We start from the raw sequence: 18,888 nt of genomic DNA, 5'->3' as shown, positions 1-18,888 counted from the left end.
CCCCCTCACGGCCACAGTCCCTGACACCTTCCTCGGCGCTCCTCAGTACCTGAGGTTCTTGCTGGCGTGTCTACGGCCCACATCTACCTACTAGAGTGTGAGCTCCATGAGAGCAGGAACCTGGTCCTTTGTGTTGGCTGCAGTATCCCCAGGACCCAGGACAGAGCTCGGCACACAGTGGGTGCTCAATAAATGTTTGTTGAATGAATGAATGGCTCTTAGTCTTCCTTCAAGCTCAGATGCCCCTCATTTGAGCAGCCGCCCCTGACTCCCCACATGAAAGCAGGGGCTCTCTCCTCCTCCGTGACCCACAGCCCGGCTCCCACTCCACTGTGTGTCACTGCTGGGTTCAGGTGCGTCCCCCTCACAGGTGCTCTGATTGGCCCCCAACATTCTATCTTTTGCCCGGCACATAGTAGGTGCTCAAAATATCTGTGGAATGGAGGAGGACTTTTAAAATTCTATTTTTAAAATTACATGATTTTATACAAAACTCTCTCTTTTTGCCAAGAGAATGAATCTTAATACGTGCATAGTTTCGTGTGATCAGGATATATGAGATGTCGTCCACCACCCAAGATGGCCGCACACACACCCGCTCCCGTGCCGCTCCTTACGGTCCTGCCTCTCCTCATCTTTCCAAAATGCCATGTACACGAGCCACACGGTGTGCAGCCTGTGAGAAGAACACCTTTGAGAGGCGACCAAGTTGCCGAGGGGGCCAACAGTTTGTTCCTGTCTTGCTCAGCAGTGTTCTGTCGCGTGGATGTTGAACACATTTAGGTTACCGGTTTGGGGCAATTATGAATAGGGCTCCTATAAACATTCACGTATAGGATTTTATGTGCGAACAAATGTTTTCTTTTCTCCAGGTGAATACTCAGGAGTGTGGCTGCTGCATCGTGTTTAACTTACGTGGGGCTGTCAGACTTTTCTGGAGGGGCTATCGCATCTTGCGTTCCCACAGGCCAAGTACGAGAGGTCCAGCTCTCTGCGTCCTCGCCCGCACGTGGTACTGGCTGCACTTTGTACCCAGCCACCCCGGTGGATGTGACGGGGTGCATCGCCCTGGTTTCAGTTTGCTTTTCCCTCATGGCCAGTGATGCTGAACATCTTTTCGTGTGATTTTTTTGCTTTCTGTGTATCCTCTTTGGCGAAGTCTCTTTTTAACTCTTTCGCTCATTTTAAAAATTGAGTCTTAGTTTTCCTACTGTTGCACAAGAATTAAAAAACACTCTAGTGAGGTTTAATTTACATATCATAAAACTCATTCATTTTAAGTGTAAAAGTCAATGAGTTTTAGCAAGTTTATCACCATAATCCAGTTTTGGAACATTTGCATCACCCCAATAAGATTCCTCACACCTATCTATTCTTACTTTTGAGTTTTGAGGGTTCTTTGTATCTTGTGCATGCAAGTCCTCGGTAGGACACGTGATTTGCAGTCATTTCCAAATGAAGGGCTTTACGCCAAGAGAATGAGAATGCGCTAACTGGGGGCCGGGTGGGTAGGCCCCTGATTCTTACAGACATTTTCCGGGTCCTGCAAAATGTCTCCTTTTGCGAGTTTTAAATGTAGGTAGGAGACCCATTCTTGAAATACAGGCAACTCACCTGTCCTGTGATGAAGGGACCCCCCAAAGGGAGCCTGCAGGTGCCCCACCCCACCTGGCGGGTGGTCAGAGAGGTCAAGGGACCCCAGGGCAGCCTGGTCCCCACAGTTTTCTGAGGTCCCTAGAGGTGCAGATAGGGTTGGGGACAGAGGAGGCTCTGCAGGGGGCCAGGAGCTGGACCCGCAGTGCCCCGAGGGTTCCATCTCCAACACCTCATTTCTGGCTTTTTCTTCTTTCGTTTCACTTTTTGCTAAGGAGCATTTCAAACACCCTCAAGTAAACAGTATGACAGCCCTTCGGGAACTCACGGAGGCTCAGGAACGAGCAACTCCTGGCCCATGCGGCCCCAGCGGACGCCCATCCTCCGCCTCCTACACGCACGGACTCTCAAAACCACAAATACCAGTATCGCACCGAAAATGCTTAACACTTACTTAATCGCGTCAAAACCTGAGCTGTTACAGGGTCCCAGGAACAGGCGCGACCGGTGCCGGCATACACGCGGGACATGCCAGAGCAGAGAATGCCACGTGGGTCCCCCTCCGCGGCGGCAGCCCTGCTCTGATTGGCCCGCGCAGCACACCCCGACACTAGACCCGGGAGCCCCGCGCGCCCCGCCCCGCCTGACTCCGAGTGGCCGCGGCGCGGGGAGCCCACGAGCCCAGTCTGTCTCCACCGCGCCGCGTGCGCCCCGGATCGCTCGGGGTGTCCGGGCAGCCGGGCCGGCGGGCCATGGGCGCACACCCGCTCTGGGTGCCGCCACCTCTGGTGCTGCTGCTGCTGCTGCTGCTGCCAGGTACGCGGGCGTGCTGGGGGCCGGAGGGACAGGTGTCCCCAGAGGGGGTTGCGGGGTCCGAGCGGGCCCGCCGGGAGCGCAGCGCGGAGGACATTGGCCGGGGATCGGACCGCGGGGACTCCTCCCGCCGGCGGCGAGCTGGGTGGGGTCGCCCGTTTCCCCCACGGTGCCGCCTCCTGGGGCCTGCTCGGCGCACTGGGACCCAGCTGGCGTGCCCGGGCGTCGGCTCCACTGTCTGCATCCCGCAGCTTCCTCGGGGAAACTGAGGTCAGAAGGAGGTAAAGACTTGCCAAAGGCCCCCCGGGAGAGAGGGAAGTCGGTTCGGGCGGGGAGCAGAGCGCGCGCCGGCCTCCGTTCCCGTCGTCTCCCCGCGCTCCTAGCAGCGAGCTCGCCGCCCGCCTCCACCCGGGGGCCCGGAGCAGCGTAGGGAGAAGCGGCCGTGACCTGCCGCCGGAAGGTTCTCCGGGTGGCCCGGGAGGGCTGGAGTGCGGAGCAGCGAGGGTCTGGCAGGCTGCGGGGGGCCCCGTTAAGAGAACGCACCGCGCTGTGCTTTCGGGGCTCCCGTCCTGCCTGCCGCCTTCGTGCCCTGCTCCCCGCGGAGCGCCTGCCTGTAGCCCTCCTTTATTTAGAGAGAGGACGGCGTAGAGCAGCAAGATCCCATTTTAAGACCTGGAGAAACTGGGTTGGACCTCACCAAGAATTCCCCTCATCTCCCCAGACAGTGCCCAGATCTGTAAATAGGAAGCCATAGGCAGCTGACTCAAGATGCCTGGGGCGTGGCTTATGAACAAAGGGGACCCTAAGGGTTTCAGAGAGGTGGCGGCGTCTGATCAGGGCGCGGAGAAAGCATCCGCAGGAAGCCTGGGTCACAGTCCGAGCATGGGAGCCACGTAGGCGCGCGGCTTCTCAGAGGCTTGGTGGCCAAACCCCCAAGGGTCCTGGGTGGCATGAAGGAGAGCCCCAGGCCTGGGCTGCAGTCTCCCACAGGGAGGCTGGGAGGCAGAATACCCGGCCTTGGGAGTGGACCGTCACCTCCATCACGGAAGCAGCTCGTGGCTGTAGCTGGGCAGACGGCACCTGCCCTGTTGTAACAATGAACTTATGAGCTGCGACCACATGCCTCACTCGCAGCGACCCTACAGGTTGGATACGTTTACAACCTTTGTTTTCACAGATAAAGAAACAGGTTCAGAGAGCTTAAGCCACTCGCCTAAACCGACACAGCCCACAGGCAGTTCGTCGTGATTTACACCAGACCCAGACCCATGCAGAGTCAGAGCCCGGGCCCGTACCTACTGTGCTTGTCACTGAATGTGTGCGAGCTGATGGAATCCCTGTCCCTCTAGGGCCTCAGTTTCCCAGTCTGTAACTTGAAGGAGAGAAAGTAGAAAGTCTGGCGTTCCACAGAGTGTCCCCAGCAGGTGGCCAGGAGGCTACGGCTGGCAGGTGTCCCCGGTGAGGGGAAAGGGGTCTGACAGGGCTACTTCCCTCAGTGGCCAGCGGCTCCGAGGCCGAGCACCGTCTGTTTGAGCGGCTGTTTGAAGATTACAATGAGATCATCCGGCCTGTGGCCAACGTGTCTGACCCCGTCATCATCCAGTTTGAGGTGTCCATGTCTCAGCTAGTGAAGGTGGTGAGTGTCGGGGCCACAAGCCGTGGCCATGGGGTATGGGGCTTCCGGAAGACGCTTTCCCAGAGCCAGCCTTGTTTTTGTACTTCACACATCTACTTTAATCTACCCTTCCAGGATGAAGTAAACCAGATCATGGAGACCAACCTGTGGCTCAAGCAAGTAAGTGCCCAGGCCCTAGGCACAGCTGCCCCCTGGTGGTGACTGCTTTATTTGCTGTCTGTGAACCAAGATGGGCCGAAGCCCCAGCTTCACTCCTGTGACCCAGAGGGGGGTCCTGACTGGCTGGTCTGTCTCTTTCTGGGCTTGGGGTCTCAAGGTTCCTCCCAGAGGGACTGCAGGGCCCAGCCCCTCGAGCCACACTTAACAGACTGCAGCTTGGAGGGGAAGCCTTCTCTCACGTCACACACTAAAACGGGACACACCCGGGCCCAGACCCCAACTCTAGGGTGGTGCCTGAGACCACCTCCTTCCCCGCCGCTTCCAAAATCTCACGCTTCAACCAGAAGCTCGTGCTCTTGTCATTGCCGGTGGGGTGGGGGCAGGGGTTCTGGATTTTCCTGTTCGGATTAAAGGCAAAAAAATCATCCGGCACACGTCCTCCCCAGGGAGACTCTGCCCAGTGCCGGACAAATCACTCACTGGCCTAACAGTGAACCTTCCATGGGCCCAGCCAACTGAGCGCCAGCACAGCCCCCTCCCCAGGAGGCTGGCAGGCCAGCAGGGCGCAGTGCCCACGTGCTGCTCTATGGCACACGGTCCCTCAGGGGCTCTGGACTCAGGTCTCCCAGCCTCTGCACCCAAACACTTCTGGGGCCACGATGGGATCGCAGCTCCTTCCCTAGAACCCTTCAGAGGCAAGCCCTGTCCAACCTGGACGTAGAAGAGGGTTCTGCTCTGTTATTGGGGCTTGGTGGGGAATGTGTCTGAAAAAGCTCCCGGAGAACCATTTCAAGGGACGTAAACAGCACGCGCTTAAGGCACTCGAAGTGACCGGAATAAGCACTAGTGGTCCTCAAGTGCCTGTGCTGCCCTGCCACGATGGCAGTGGCTCTGGGAGAGCCGGGAGGCGGCCTGCACACGGCCCAGTGCCGTCTCCCCCACTGGCACCCACCCAAGAAATCGGGCCTGTGTGCTCTGCAGCGGGAAGCTGTTCCGTGGCGCACGGCAGGGGTGGGGAGCTCACCCACGCTGGTCCTTTGCTGTCTCCCCCCAGATCTGGAACGACTACAAGCTGAAGTGGAACCCCTCCGACTACGACGGGGCGGAGTTTATGCGTGTCCCTGCCCAGAAGATCTGGAAGCCAGACATTGTGCTGTACAACAAGTAAGGGCGGCACCCCCCACCCCCCAGGCTGTCAGCTGGCATCAGGACCCTCGGCCCGCTGTGCTCACAGCCTGGCCTCCCTCGGACCTTTCCTGACAGGTATTAATAGAGCACCTACAGTTTACCAGGTGCTGGAGCTATAGCAAAGCAGATCTCCCTCTGCCTCCAGGAGTCCTGGGTGACAACATCCAAACGTGCAGTTACAGACCAGAGCGGGGCGGGGAAGGGAAATCCACGGCTGGCATCCGCCATCAAGACCGTCCCAAGGCTGACCTTCCCTTGTGAGTGGGCTGCGGCGGGCCCTCCGGGGTCAGCCCTCAGGAAGGCTTTGTCCTCTTGGTCACCTGGTGTGTCGCCACCCTGGCCGTCCCTCTCTCCCCTGGCACACCTTCCCATCTACTTCCGGAAGCCTCAAAGGCTCCTCCTCTGCCAGTCTGAACTTCCTCAGCCCAACAAAGCTGACAATCTGCACACTCGATCTCTGTTATTAGGCAAACGTAAATGTTACCTGATATTTTATAGTATGTGCTAGTTCGTTCTAGGGTATTAAAAAAACATTTTCACTTGTTTCAACCATTAAGCATTTTTCAGCACAACACTTCATATAGAATTATTCTAATCTGATTTTAATGCATAAAAGCGTTCTCTGTTTAGGTTTTTATGCCAGATGATTACAAACTAATATTTTTACTATTAGTATTGGGACTGGAGAAGCTATGTTTTTGGCTGAATCCCACTCTCTGACCACTGGCTAAAAGAAGGGAGATCTTTAACCACTCTAGAATGGTCCGTGTTTATTTACCGCTTTCCCAAGAAAATCGATTCTTTTACGTGACTTGCATTTGTCATTTGGTCCTTAAAGAGCCGGGACACGAGAGAGGCTGAGCTGGTCTGCAGAGCGTGAGCCTCCCTACATCTCCTTTCCAGAGGCTGTTAGGCATCTGGGCAGAATGCAAAGAATTTCTGCTAAGCAAGAATTAGGGAAATGGCTGAAATTTTTAATCTTATTATTTACATATTAGAGCGGTTTCCTTGCTGGAAATCGTGGGCGAATAGCTGGAGTGCTTTAGGATGCACGCCTGTGCCAACATGAGAGACAGCGTGCAGTGCTTCAATTGGATTGGGGAGAAGCAAGAATCATTAGGAATTTCCTTAGAATCTGAGGCTGAAAAGAACATTTAGAGAAAATCTCCACATCTCTCTCCGAGTTAGAACCTCAGTTTCTCAGGATTGGTCCTCTATTGAGGGTTTCTCTTTATTTTGACACTAGAAACACCCTTCACCTTTTTATGCCAAAGTTTCTTCTGCGATCTTTTGTTTCCTGAATCCAGTTTGCTCTCTAGCAGAATCATCAGAAAGTACTCACAATATACCCTAAGTTCTCAAGAGGTCATAACTCGCCGAAGCCTTTTTAGATAATACTTTTACATCACTTACCTGGATATAAAATCCTGGGCTCATTTTTCCTTCCATGAAAAATCTTTAAAATACTGATGTGTGTCCTCGTCTGAAGTGTTGCTGGAAAAATCTGACGCCAGTCTAATTTTCTTGTTCTTGTAAAATCAGGTGAGTTTGGGGAAGGAAAGGGGACACTATTAGTAAGTGTGGCAGGACCACAGACGTAAACCAGTGCGTTGTTCTTTCTGCTTGAGTGACCAGGAGCCCCTTTTCCTTGGTCTTTAAAGTCTAGTCATTTTACTTGACACCACTTAGATAAGCCCTCTTTTATTATGATCATTATTATTTTTTATTATAGTTTTTAAGATGTATTCTGTTCTATTGCTCTGATTATCTGTCCAGGAACTCCATTTTTACATATAGAGAGGCCTCTATCGTCTCTATATCATTTTCTCTCAAAATCTTTTTCTTTGTCTCTGATTTAAAAGCGGCTTTACTACTTTACTTCCATTCCTAAGCTTTCCCTGGTGTCTGCTTGTTCTTGTTTTTCTACTTTAGTCTTTTTTCCTCACAGGATTTTTCTTTTTCTCCAGGTCTCTCCGAAGTCTGTCAGTTCTTTATACATCCCCCTGTTGTTAGGCAAATTATTTCTTAATTTTCCTATTTCTGATTTACGCTGCTCTTTCAGAGTTTCTAAAGATTTTAGTTTCTTTTAGTTTAACTGGTGATATGGGATTATCAGTTTCGTCTGCTCTGTGGCCATATTTGTGCCGAGATGCACTTAACTGCTGGCGTTATTCAGTCACTCGCTTTTCTCTTTTCTCTATTCCTTGTTTATACGGGGTCAAACCAATCCTTTTCTGTTGCTCCTGTTTAAATAGACGGCCTTTGCTGTGCCTTTAGGACAAGCTCCCAGAGGGGTGGCAGTGGCTAGGGTGAGTCTCCCGCTTCCCTGCTCGACCGGCCCCCCTCAGCTAGTGGCCCCGCCGCCTGGGAGCTGCAGCTCCTCTGCTCCCCGCACCCCTCTCTCTCACGCCAGCCCCCTGCCCTGCTCTGTTCCGGCCCTGCCCCAAGCAGCCTTTTTCTGCGTGGGTCTCTGTCCTTCTGGAAGGGAGCTGGCGAGATAGTTCCAAGCTCCTCGAGAGCCCATGGCGGGCTGGCTGGCTGCTCTGAAGACCCTCAGTGGACCCCCACCACCTTTTTCGCTTCCTCCACACACTGGAAGCCGTGGCGCCGTTTCACTGTTTCCCCCACCGAAGATTCAATGCAGAGTGGGGTCCTCATTTTCGAGGGGTGATTTCTGTATGAGGCACTTAGGGCACGAGAACTCCCCTTTCTCTGCCCTCGGTGACCCCCACCCACAGCGTCCCAAGCGGGCCCTGTGCTGTTGGTGGCTGGATCCCGCGCTCTCCCGTTCTGAGGCTCACGGGCTTCCGCGTAACGCACATGGACCATGTGGGCAGTAGGTTTTTCTTTTGCTATCACAGTGGCCCTATTTTTCTGAGGGAGCTCGGGGGATTAAAAGCACCGGCGCCACCCCGCTCTTCCTGCTCCGGCTCACGCCCCCTCCCGCTTCCATGTCCAACCTCTTCTTCCCTTAAAGCTCGTCACTCGCAGCCGCCCTGCCTTTCCTTCTTGTAACCAACTCGCACAGTTCGGCAGCACATTGGCTCAGACCCCTCCCACCTCTGCTGTCCCTTGCTGCCAGCCATCTCTTGGGCAGCCCGTCGGGGTGAGATCTTCATTTACTGTCTGGTCATTCATTCAGTCAACAAATACTTACCGAGTGCCCTTTCCGTGGCCGGTGCTGTGTCAGACCCCAGTCCCCAGCCAGGTCGTCTTCCCTGCCTCCCGGTGACAGAGACAGGCTGCTGACACCACCCCGGTCAGCAGACAGGCCTTCTGATCTGGGCAGACCGGCCGGGGGTTCTGTGGGCAGCAGCCACAGTGACCAGGATCCCTGGAAGATAGCAGAAATGAGCACCGGCACCCGAGGTAAGCTTATCTCCGGCTTTGGCATCGAGTCTGCACACGTTAACGATCGTCCTGCTCAGGAGACGCACCGGCGGGTGGGAGGCCGGAGATTGGCGAGGACACATGCAGCGGACATGTCCCTTCCGTGTTCACACGTCCCTGTATAGGGACAACAGCACGAGGATATCCCTAAATGCTGGGGCTGGTAAGTTTTCTCAGCTCTCAGACACACGGGTTTGGCGGTTTTCCTCTTTTAAAGGACACGAATGCCTTCAAATGCAGACATGTAAGAAATCCCCAGTGACGACTTTCACCCCATTTTATTGCTTACAGGGGAGAGTTTCCCCCGCTGGCGGCAGGGTGTCTAGGTCACTACCAAGTCGGGCCCTGTATGCTGTGAGATGAACTGTGACACGCCCAGGGGTCACACGTGTGTCACACTGCGGGGGGAGGGGTCTTGGGCCTCGGCCCCTGAGCTCTCGGATTCCGCGGTTTTACAGACCGTTTACCTGCCGGTGCGTGCGAGCTGGACGGGACGACCAGGTGGTAGTGACCGCGGGCCGTCGCGCCCCCTCTTTGTCTTCGCAGTGCAGTTGGGGATTTCCAGGTGGACGACAAGACCAAAGCGCTGCTCAAGTACACAGGGGAAGTGACTTGGATCCCTCCGGCCATCTTTAAGAGCTCGTGCAAAATCGACGTGACCTACTTCCCGTTCGATTACCAGAACTGCACCATGAAGTTCGGGTCCTGGTCCTACGACAAGGCGAAGATCGACCTGGTGCTCATCGGCTCCTCCGTGAACCTCAAGGACTACTGGGAGAGCGGCGAGTGGGCCATCATCCGGGCGCCGGGCTACAAGCACGACATCAAGTACAACTGCTGCGAGGAGATCTACCCCGACATCACGTACTCGCTGTACATCCGGCGCCTGCCTCTCTTCTACACCGTCAACCTCATCATCCCCTGCCTGCTCATCTCCTGCCTCACCGTGCTCGTCTTCTACCTGCCGTCCGACTGCGGCGAGAAGGTCACGCTCTGCATCTCGGTCCTCCTCTCCCTGACCGTCTTCCTCCTGGTGATTACCGAGACCATCCCCTCCACGTCGCTGGTCATCCCCCTGATTGGCGAGTACCTCCTGTTCACCATGATTTTTGTCACCCTGTCCATCGTCATCACCGTCTTTGTACTCAACGTGCACTACAGAACCCCGACCACGCACACGATGCCCACGTGGGTGAAGACCGTATTCTTGAACTTGCTTCCTAGGATCATGTTCATGACCAGGCCGGCCAGCAGCGAGGGCGATGGTCAGAGGCCAAGACCCCTGCACAGCGCCGAGCTTGCCAGCCTGAGCTGCTTCGGCCGCACGGAGCCCAAAGGCTGCAAGGAGGGCCACCCCTGCCAAGACGGGACGTGCGGCCACTGCCACCACCGCAGGGTGAAAATCTCAAACTTCAGTGCCAACCTCACGAGAAGCTCCAGTTCCGAATCTGTCGACGCCATGCTGTCCCTCTCTACTCTGTCACCGGAAATCAAAGAAGCCATCCAAAGCGTCAAGTACATTGCCGAAAATATGAAAGCACAAAATGAAGCCAAAGAGGTAAGGACGTGCTATTAAGCCGCTTGCTCGTTCACTCAGCAAACATGTCCTGGATCCTGTGGGGCAAGCCGTAGGGCTGGGTGGGACATGAGACTCCGGAGCCAGTGGCCAGCGTTCAGACCAGTTCCTCCATTACACGTCCCTGGACACATCGCCTCCCTTCTCCGAGCCTGCCCCTTCATCTGTAAAACAGTGTGACAGCGCGTGTGAGCATCTGGTTCCCTAAGTTAGCCACTGAGCCGCAGCGATCTGGGCCAGGAGAGCCGATCAGGAGATAGACTGCGATGAGCCCCAATTAGTATCGATCGGCTCAGGTCAGATTTTTAATTTTGCTCTCCTAGCGTGTGTGTGTCTCCTCATTTAGTTATAATCTACATAAAAGCACACTTCTTAAGTGCACAGCTCGATGAATTTTTGCGTTACGCGTATACCCACGTAACCATGATTTAAGTCAAGATACGGGACATTTCCGGAGCCCGGAAAGTGCCCAACGCCCCTTCCCGGTGTCTCCTTCCGTTCTCGGTAACCACTGATCCTTGAACTTCATACGAGAGGAGTCACACGGTCTGAACTCTTTCATGTCTGGCTCCCTTCATGCGACAAAATGTCTTTGAGGTTTGTCCTTCTGGTTGTTTCTTTTTTACTGGTGTATGCTATTCCATAATATGACCGTACTGCTCTCGGGTTATTCTGCAGTCGGTGGACCTTTGCTTATTCTAGTTTGGGGCTACTTCGAATGAAGCTGCTACAAACATTCTTACATGTCTTTTGGTGAACATATGCACTCATTTCTCTCGACTGTATACCTACCAGTGGGACTGCCGGCTCACTGGAGAGCTGTGTTTTTAAATTTAGGACATACGGTAAGGTTTCCAAAGCGTCTGAACTGACACTCCCCTACTGGGAGCGGGCTGGGAGAAAGAGCGCAGTTCCAGGCTCTCCCGGGTCCTCCCCTCCCCACGCCCTCCCCTGACAGCCCAGCGCACTCACCAGGTGGCACAGTCCCAGGTCCTGATGGTCTTCTGGGACATCTCTAGGGCTGGGCTAGGAGGAGCCAGGAGCTGGCGCTAGTTCACCATTTTGCCTAAACTCACGTATCTGTTATTCATCGTTAGTCCCAAAGTTTCCAGAGAATGGCCAACATCACTGTACCTTAAAGACTTTAAGTTAGACATGACGTTAATTTTCATCCAGCTCTTTTTGCGGCACTGTTTGTATTCATGTGTGAGACCCAAGTCCCACCTCTCTTCACCAGACTAAACCCTGCGAAGTGCTGTCGGAATGAGATTTATACTTGGGTAATGGTCATTTTTTAATCAGCATTAACATCAATAGGTATTACTGATTAAAGACCCTGTGTCAGATACATCATTTCATTTAATTCTCATAATAACCCTCTGTGGTAGGTACTGTTCTTATCCCATTTTACAGATGTGGAAACCGAGGCTGACAGAGGTCACGTAACTTACCCAGACTTTCAGGACTAGAGGGGAGTGGAGCTGGGACTGGGGTCAAGTCCACGTCCAACCCTCCGCTTTCCCACCCCTGTCTCCCAGGCCTGTGGTTCGGCCATAGAGGCTGGAAGAGAATCACAGGGTCTGCTGTGTATTAGGAGCACTTACAAAATCTCAGGAATTCAAATAAAGTACCTTGTGGCACATACAGCATTATAATTCCAATTTCACCTATGACTCCTTAGTGTCATCAAGAGGACGCAGTGACTCCAGCTCATCGTGGGGAAATAAATCCTTTCTCCCAGCCCCACTCTGTCACTCAATTCAATTACTTAACCACATGCTGCCTCTTTGTTATGCGATTATTTCTTCCAAATCAGTTGATTCATTGGTTCTCTCTTTCTCAATTCAATTACGGTTTCCTTGCTTTCTGAGTTGTCTAGGAGTATAATTAACATGCAATCCCCCTTCCGACGTCCAGCCTCAACTGAAGGCTTATTATATATAATTAGTCTTGCTCTTTCTTCCATCTTTTACCTTATTATCAGCAATTATTTCTGATGTTCAGCCTGTTCTATAACCCTCCTGAATTCCACGATATTTGGCTTTATAACTGAAGATGATACTTGGTTAGTTGAGGCGGGAGGGGGGGTGCAGTGGAAGACCAAGAGTGATGATGGATTTGCCCTGATGTGCTGATCTCATTTTCAGAATAGATGTTAAAAGGAAATGAGCATCTAAAACTGGGTAAGAACTAGTACTTTGAAACAAAGATACATGCTGCTGGATTGTATTAGCTGCTCTAACAAAAGCCCAGAATCCTCCGCAGAGGTGGAAGTCAACTAACTGGCTTTACTTACTTTATAAATTGGAATTTAACTTAGAAAAAATAGGATATATATATATATATATATATATATATATATATATATATAGTACAAAATTCCTGATTAAAGCAGATTTAATATGACAAACATTTTATACTATTTCTCTAGTGCCTGAAGAGAAACTTGAGAATGGTATATTTCCTCAGACTACAACAATTAAAAAAAAAAAGTTTCTTGCGTTTCAGTGGCAATGGCTGCCCCTGCTACAATATATTTCTTAAATGTTCAGCATTGAAAATGTGTTCACGCTGACATCTCCTTCGTGTTTTCTCCTCTTTCAAAATTTGTGTTTTTGTTTTTCAGATTCAAGATGACTGGAAGTATGTTGCCATGGTGATTGATCGTATTTTTCTGTGGGTTTTCATCCTGGTGTGCATTTTAGGGACAGCTGGATTGTTTCTGCAGCCCTTGATGGCCAAGGATGATGCCTAAGCACTGACTGTGCATCCGTCTGAGGCAAATTGGGGGAGGGGGAGCTCTTCCTTTTCTTAATCGTGATAAAACATACTTAACATAAAATTTACCATTTTAACCATTTTTACATACACAGTTCAGTGGTGTTAAATATTCCTATTGCTGTGCAACCATCATCATCCATCTTCATAACTCTTTGAATCTTGCAAAACAAACTGTGTATCAACTAAACAGTAACTCCCCATTCTCCCCTCCCTCCGGCCCTGGCAAAGCCATTCCACGTTCTGTCTCTGAGTTTGGCTACTCTAGGGACCTCATCTGAGTGGAAGCACCCAGTGTTTATTATTTTGTGACTACTTGTTTCACTTAGCATGTCCTCAGAGTTCGTCCATGTTGTAGTATACTGCAGAATTTCCGTCCTTTTTAAGGCTGAGTAATATTCCACTGTCTATACAGACCATAGTTTGCTATCCATTCATCTACTGATGGACACCTGAGTTGTTCCCATGTTTCAACTTTTATGGCAAACACTACTACGAACGCGGGGATACAAATATCTCTTTGAGACTTTGCTTTTACTTCTTTGGGACATATACCCAGAAGTGGAGTTGCTGGATCATATGGTAATGCTATTTTAACTTTCTGAGGAACCACCATGTTTTCCACCACGGCTGTACCATTTTACAGTGCACGAGGGTTCTAGTTTCTTCACATTCTTATTAACACTTTTCTGATTTTCTGACAATAGCCATCCTCATGGGGTGAGGTGTTATCTCGTTGCAGTTTTGATTTGCATTCCTCTAATGATTAGTGATGTTGAGCATCTTTTCATGTGCTTATTGGCATGTGTATATCTTCTTTTGAGAAATGTCTGTTCAAGTCATCTGCCCATTTTTGAACTGTGTTTTTGATGTTGTTAAGTTTTAGTTCTATTTCCTGGGTTTTATTCCCTTACGGATATACGATTTGCAAATACTTTCTTCCCTTCTGCGGGTTGCCTTTTTACTATAACAGAGTACATCAAAATAGTATCTTTTGATGTACAGAATTTTTAAATTTTCATGAAATCTAAGTTGTCTATTTTTTCTTTTTTATATGTGCTTTTTGTGTTATATCTAAGAATCATTGCCATATCCAATATCACAAAGCATTTATCCTGTTTTCTGATAGGAGTTTTATTGTTTTAGGCTCTTTCTTAATGGTAACACACTTTCTATCATCAAGCCGCTGGCTTTGTTTTTTGGCACTTCAAAGTTTACTTGTTATCCAGTTGTCTTGATTTTTGTCCAGAAAGATTCATGCAAGAAAAATGTCAAGAGTATTTATTATGGATAAATGAACATTTAACCAGCCTTTATGGTAAGGTAAAGAAATGTCAAAATAGAATTCTTCTCTAGTGACAAGTAGTATGCCGTGCACATGTAAAAAGCGGCTAAATATGAAAACCGTTTCCCTTTTTTCCAGTGGTTGAAACATAACCAGATAGAAAAACTTGCTGTTCAGAAATGTGAAAATCGTTTGGTTCAGTATCACGACATATTTCAGTGGTTTTTCTTATTTCGCCCATAATCGCCGTGACGTTTTATACGGTTTCGGCAATACCCCGCTGCTACCGTTTCCTACCATGCACTTCTTAGTCTTTACTGCTTTTCAGGGGAGTCTAAGGACCATGTCGCCATTGTAAAAGGCCTAACTGCTTCATTTCGCACAATTCTCAATTACTATGCTACGAGAAAGTATGCCTAGTCACACATGTGTCATTAAATGCACCTTTAGAACAGGGATGTTCTGAGCCGGATGATTCTGTGTTGTGGGGTAATGTCCTGTACATTGTAGGATCTTTAGCAGCACCCTAGCCTCGACCACGAGATGCCAGTAACATACCCCCATCCCTTGCCAGTCGTGACAACCAAACGTGTCTCCAAAAATTATTAAATGTCTCCTCAGGGGCAAAATCGCCCCTGCTTGAGACAAGTTATCAAGAGTATCCCATTACATTTCTGAAAGTGAATGATACTGGCAAAGGGAAGATCCGTATAAGATTTATTTACTTATGAAAATTTTAAGTAACAGTAATGGAGACATAAGAGGGATTAGGGATGTAACATGCTAAGAAAGCTAACAGGCAACTTAAATACACGAACCAGACTTTCACTCATTCGATGGCACTAAACACCTGCCTGCAATAAAATGCAAATGAGACAAGATGCCCCCCTCCGCCTTCCAAAGAGCACTGACTTGCACTCAGACGGGGTTACATACTATAAATAAATGAGGCATCTGTTCTCTCAAGAGCTCAGAGTTCTAAACAGAATGCAAGAGTTCTATTGGCATTTTCTTCCTGGTCATAGCTGAATCAGAGACCTTTAGAGATGAGATTTAACTCGTTTACCTGTGATACATAATACTGTACTGAATGAGTAGTAATAGTCTAAGATTAATTGTTGGAATAAAATAAATAAAATTGAAACATTATGTAAAATGTTTGTATGTAAAATGATGTGCTTATATCCAGTTAAAATACTATCTTTAACCTCGAAGATGGTTTTCTCATAGAACGATCTAGCGCTATCTACCGACGTGTTTTTAAAACGGGATTCGCTTAATTGTCACGGACTCTTTGAAGATCAAGGATAAAGAGACGCTACTATAATTTATATAGAAGATGGTTCTATTAATTGTGAAAAATGTGGACAAGGGGATTGAAATTAACTTTAAGGAGATGCTACTGCATGCCCACAGGGGTTGTCTGTTGCATGATTTCACAATGGGATGTAAGCTACAAAAATAATATAATAATTGTTCAGTTTAAGCATCTGAAGATTAAAGAAAGCCTTAAAAGAGTTCCTAGTTCCCATTTTTTGTTTTTTAAAAATGTCGGTTGTAGAAAATCAGCATCATACTCAATCATTATCATACCAAGTAGTCAACTTACCGAATATAACAGTATATTATACTAAAGACTGTTACCCGGTGAACACAGGATAAAGAATTTTAGAATGTGTACCTTTACCGAATGCAGAAAAACTTTTGAAGTCCGTCTTCAAATACAACAGGAATTTCCAGCACATCAAAAGATGAACTTTCACTGTTGATTACAAATTAGTATTATTAGCCAGGATACAAACATTAGAGTTTTACTAGTACAGATCAGATAATATTTTGCTAGACTCGATGGTATCCCGTCAGCTACTACTCAGTCATGCAGGGAGGTGTTCTAATGGGCAATCTACTAAGATAAACTGATGTGAGCGACTGTTAATCTGTTAAAGTTTGCATCAAATTTTAAACACGATTTACACTTTCATGATCGTATAGGTGCCATGAGGTTATGTGCTTTTTGGTAACTAAATTCCCACTCTGACCCCTTGGGAAGTATCACTTATTTGCATTTCCAATATGAATTGGAACTATTATATTTGCCCATTTATAAATAACAGGAACAAAAAGCCCAAGAGAGCCAACGATTGAAACCAGAAGAAAAGTCCACAGAAACAGCCGATCAAGAACCTGGGCTATGAACTTCCAATCTTCGACAACCTGTTGAAAAAAAAAAAAAGAAAACAAGTTAACATTGTGTAATCATTTCAAGATATCACACACTGAGTTAGAAGCCAAAACAGTACGTGCCTCCCACTGACGCCCAGAAACAGTAAATGACCCTGTGTCCAGAGCTCAGAGACAGACCCTACCCTGTTATGACAAGGCCTCTGTGAGCTCTCAAAGACACTACACTATTTCATTTACACATCGATTTATAATATATTACAAGTGGCTTATTTTGATGATTTTTTAATAAAAATTAGAATATATTCTGTGGATACTTTGTAATAAACAAACAAACAAAACTTTCATTCTTACTACAGTTATTTCTACTCTTGCCCAGCAGTGTTAACTTATTTTAATTTTTAAAGAGAATCCAGCCTGAGGTTAACTTCGAGCCAAGTAAAAAGTTGGTTCAGAATAATACCTATTGGACAGCTGTTCATTTTCTTCCCCGCCCGCTTCGACCTCTTTATTAAATTTTGGATTCCCCAGGAAGCATTTTCGTCTCAGCTCATGAGGACAGATCTGCTGCGGGAAGCTCACTTCCTCCCGCTTTCTGCAGCCTGAGCGAGGGCCGACTGGGCAAGTCTGGGTGACCCGAAGGCAGAGCGGGCCGAGACCAGCCCTGAACACCAGAGGCTCAAAGCGCACGGCAGGACTATTACTCCTCAGAGTAACAGAACAGTCAGCGCAACACGAAGTTTCCCTTAAAATCGCCAAAAAGCCTACCGAGGAAATTGAGAAGTGGGATGTGTGTAGCTGCCCCGTTTTGTGAACGTTTTAACTGGAACAACAGATTTTAGTAAATATCTTTTATAGAATGTATGTCAACATTTTTGGCCCTCGCCCTATGCTTAGACCAGAAAGGTCTGCCACACTCAGAGTCGAAGCAGGCTGCGTTTGTAAATGCGACTGGCACAGACCTCGCGGACATCATTCTCCTTCGTGACGTGTCTTGTGATATAGCGGATAGAATCAAGCGCGGCTTCTAATATGTTTCTAGAAGGTTCTGGTCCACTACTGCATTCGGTCTCCTCCTTCTGGGTGAAGTACCTGTCTACGTGACTTCTCATGCAAAGCAGTTTTGGAAGCTTGTGGAGAAATATTCTGCGGACCCACGGAGCCATGGCGTTATGTGTCGAGGGAGAACGATGATGAATGTTGATAGCAAAGACGGTCACCATGATCGACAGTGTCACAAAAATCATGGTAAACACCAGATACTCCCCGATGAGAGGTATTACTTTGGAAGATGAGGGTATGATCTCTTCTATAACCAGAAGGAAGACGGTCAAAGAGACAAGTACTGAAGTGCAGAGGCAAATCTTTTCACCTTCGTTTGAAGGAAGATAGAAGACAAGCACAGTTAAAAACGAGAGCCCGATACAGGGGATAATAAGGAACAAGGTATAAAAGAGAGGCAGACGCCTAATGACGAACGAGTACGTGATGTACGGGTACCAGCAACAACTGTCCGTCCGGTTTCCTTTGCATCCCGTGGCGCTCACGATCTCCCATTCTCCGTTATCAAAAAAATCCCTCTTGTCTACATCTTGGTCCTCTAAAATTATGTCGACCTGTGATCCATCGTAAGTCCAAGAACCAAATTTCATAGAACAGTTTTGGAGATCGAATGGGAAAAATGTGACATCTATGGTGCAGGAACTTTTGTAGTTGGCCGGCGGAGTCCACGTAACAGTGCCATCGTACCTGACGACCGTTTTCGTGCTGGCCCCTTCAAAACGTCCGTCTGCACTAAAATACAGACACACACACACACACAAGAACAGTGCATTTTAGAAGCCTAATAGAAAAGAAAGCGCATACCACAGCCTGAAAGACTGTTTCGATTAGCACGCATGGGATGGTCCCGCTCACAGAGGGGACTCCGCTTTAAGGGCACTTCTTACGTATCTAGCTCTGCTAGGACTGGACGCCTGTCCCGGAGCTGACAGCTCTAATTTCACAGAATCCTGAGATTTCAATGGTTAAAAAGATTTCCCTTTATACACAAAATATAATGAGGCTATGTCCACGACAGACGTGCACAGAGCCAGAACCCGAATCCTGGACTCCCCACACAGTGCTCTTCCCTCCGTCACAAACACGGTACTTGTGCAGTGACAAGAAAAGAACATGAGCACCAAGCTGGGCACAGGCCTGACAAACGGCGGTACCCCCCAAGCTCTCCCACCACGGGAGCTCATACAGCAGAGAACGTAGCGGAAGCCGCCTATCAACAGAAGATGT

General features: G+C 49.1%; 2 protein-coding genes across 5 annotated transcripts in view; one reads left to right on the top strand and one right to left on the bottom strand.

Moving 5' to 3' along the window:
• The first annotated feature begins 2,217 nt into the window (after positions 1-2,217).
• CHRNA3 (cholinergic receptor nicotinic alpha 3 subunit) lies at positions 2,218-15,935 on the top strand. 2 transcript variants are annotated; one of them, XM_039858357.1, is made up of 6 exons: positions 2,218-2,409; positions 3,903-4,042; positions 4,157-4,201; positions 5,256-5,365; positions 9,326-10,337; positions 12,982-15,935. In XM_039858357.1, the coding sequence occupies exons 1-6, from the start codon at positions 2,346-2,348 to the stop codon at positions 13,108-13,110; spliced, it is 1,500 nt and encodes a 499-aa protein (XP_039714291.1). In that variant the 5' UTR covers positions 2,218-2,345; the 3' UTR covers positions 13,111-15,935. The 2 variants fall into 2 exon arrangements, with proteins under 2 accessions (XP_039714291.1, XP_039714292.1); XM_039858358.1 differs by lacking the exon at positions 2,218-2,409 and adding an exon at positions 2,518-2,687.
• Positions 10,331-18,888, bottom strand: part of CHRNA5 (cholinergic receptor nicotinic alpha 5 subunit) — a 20,886-nt gene continuing 12,328 nt past the window's right edge. The window contains exons 5-8 of one of the 3 annotated variants that reach the window (XR_005651868.1): positions 17,562-18,393; positions 16,100-16,632; positions 11,328-11,497; positions 10,331-10,519 (exon numbers count right to left, since the gene is read on the bottom strand). Coding sequence is in view for 2 of the 3 variants with exons in the window: in XM_039858360.1 (XP_039714294.1) it covers positions 16,471-16,632; positions 17,562-18,393 (994 nt within the window). In the remaining variant the exon portion in view is untranslated. Of the gene's footprint in view, positions 10,520-11,327; positions 11,498-14,400; positions 16,633-17,561; positions 18,394-18,888 lie in introns of those variants that run through there. The other 2 variants (XM_039858360.1, XM_039858361.1) reach the window with 2 other exon arrangements.

This window comes from Pteropus medius, unplaced genomic scaffold, assembly GCF_902729225.1.
Source record: "Pteropus medius unplaced genomic scaffold, Ma_sr-lr_union100, whole genome shotgun sequence".
Classification (NCBI taxonomy): domain Eukaryota; kingdom Metazoa; phylum Chordata; class Mammalia; order Chiroptera; family Pteropodidae; genus Pteropus; species Pteropus medius.
Note: the sequence above shows the minus strand (reverse complement) of the source record. Positions and strands in the feature narration are given on the sequence as shown.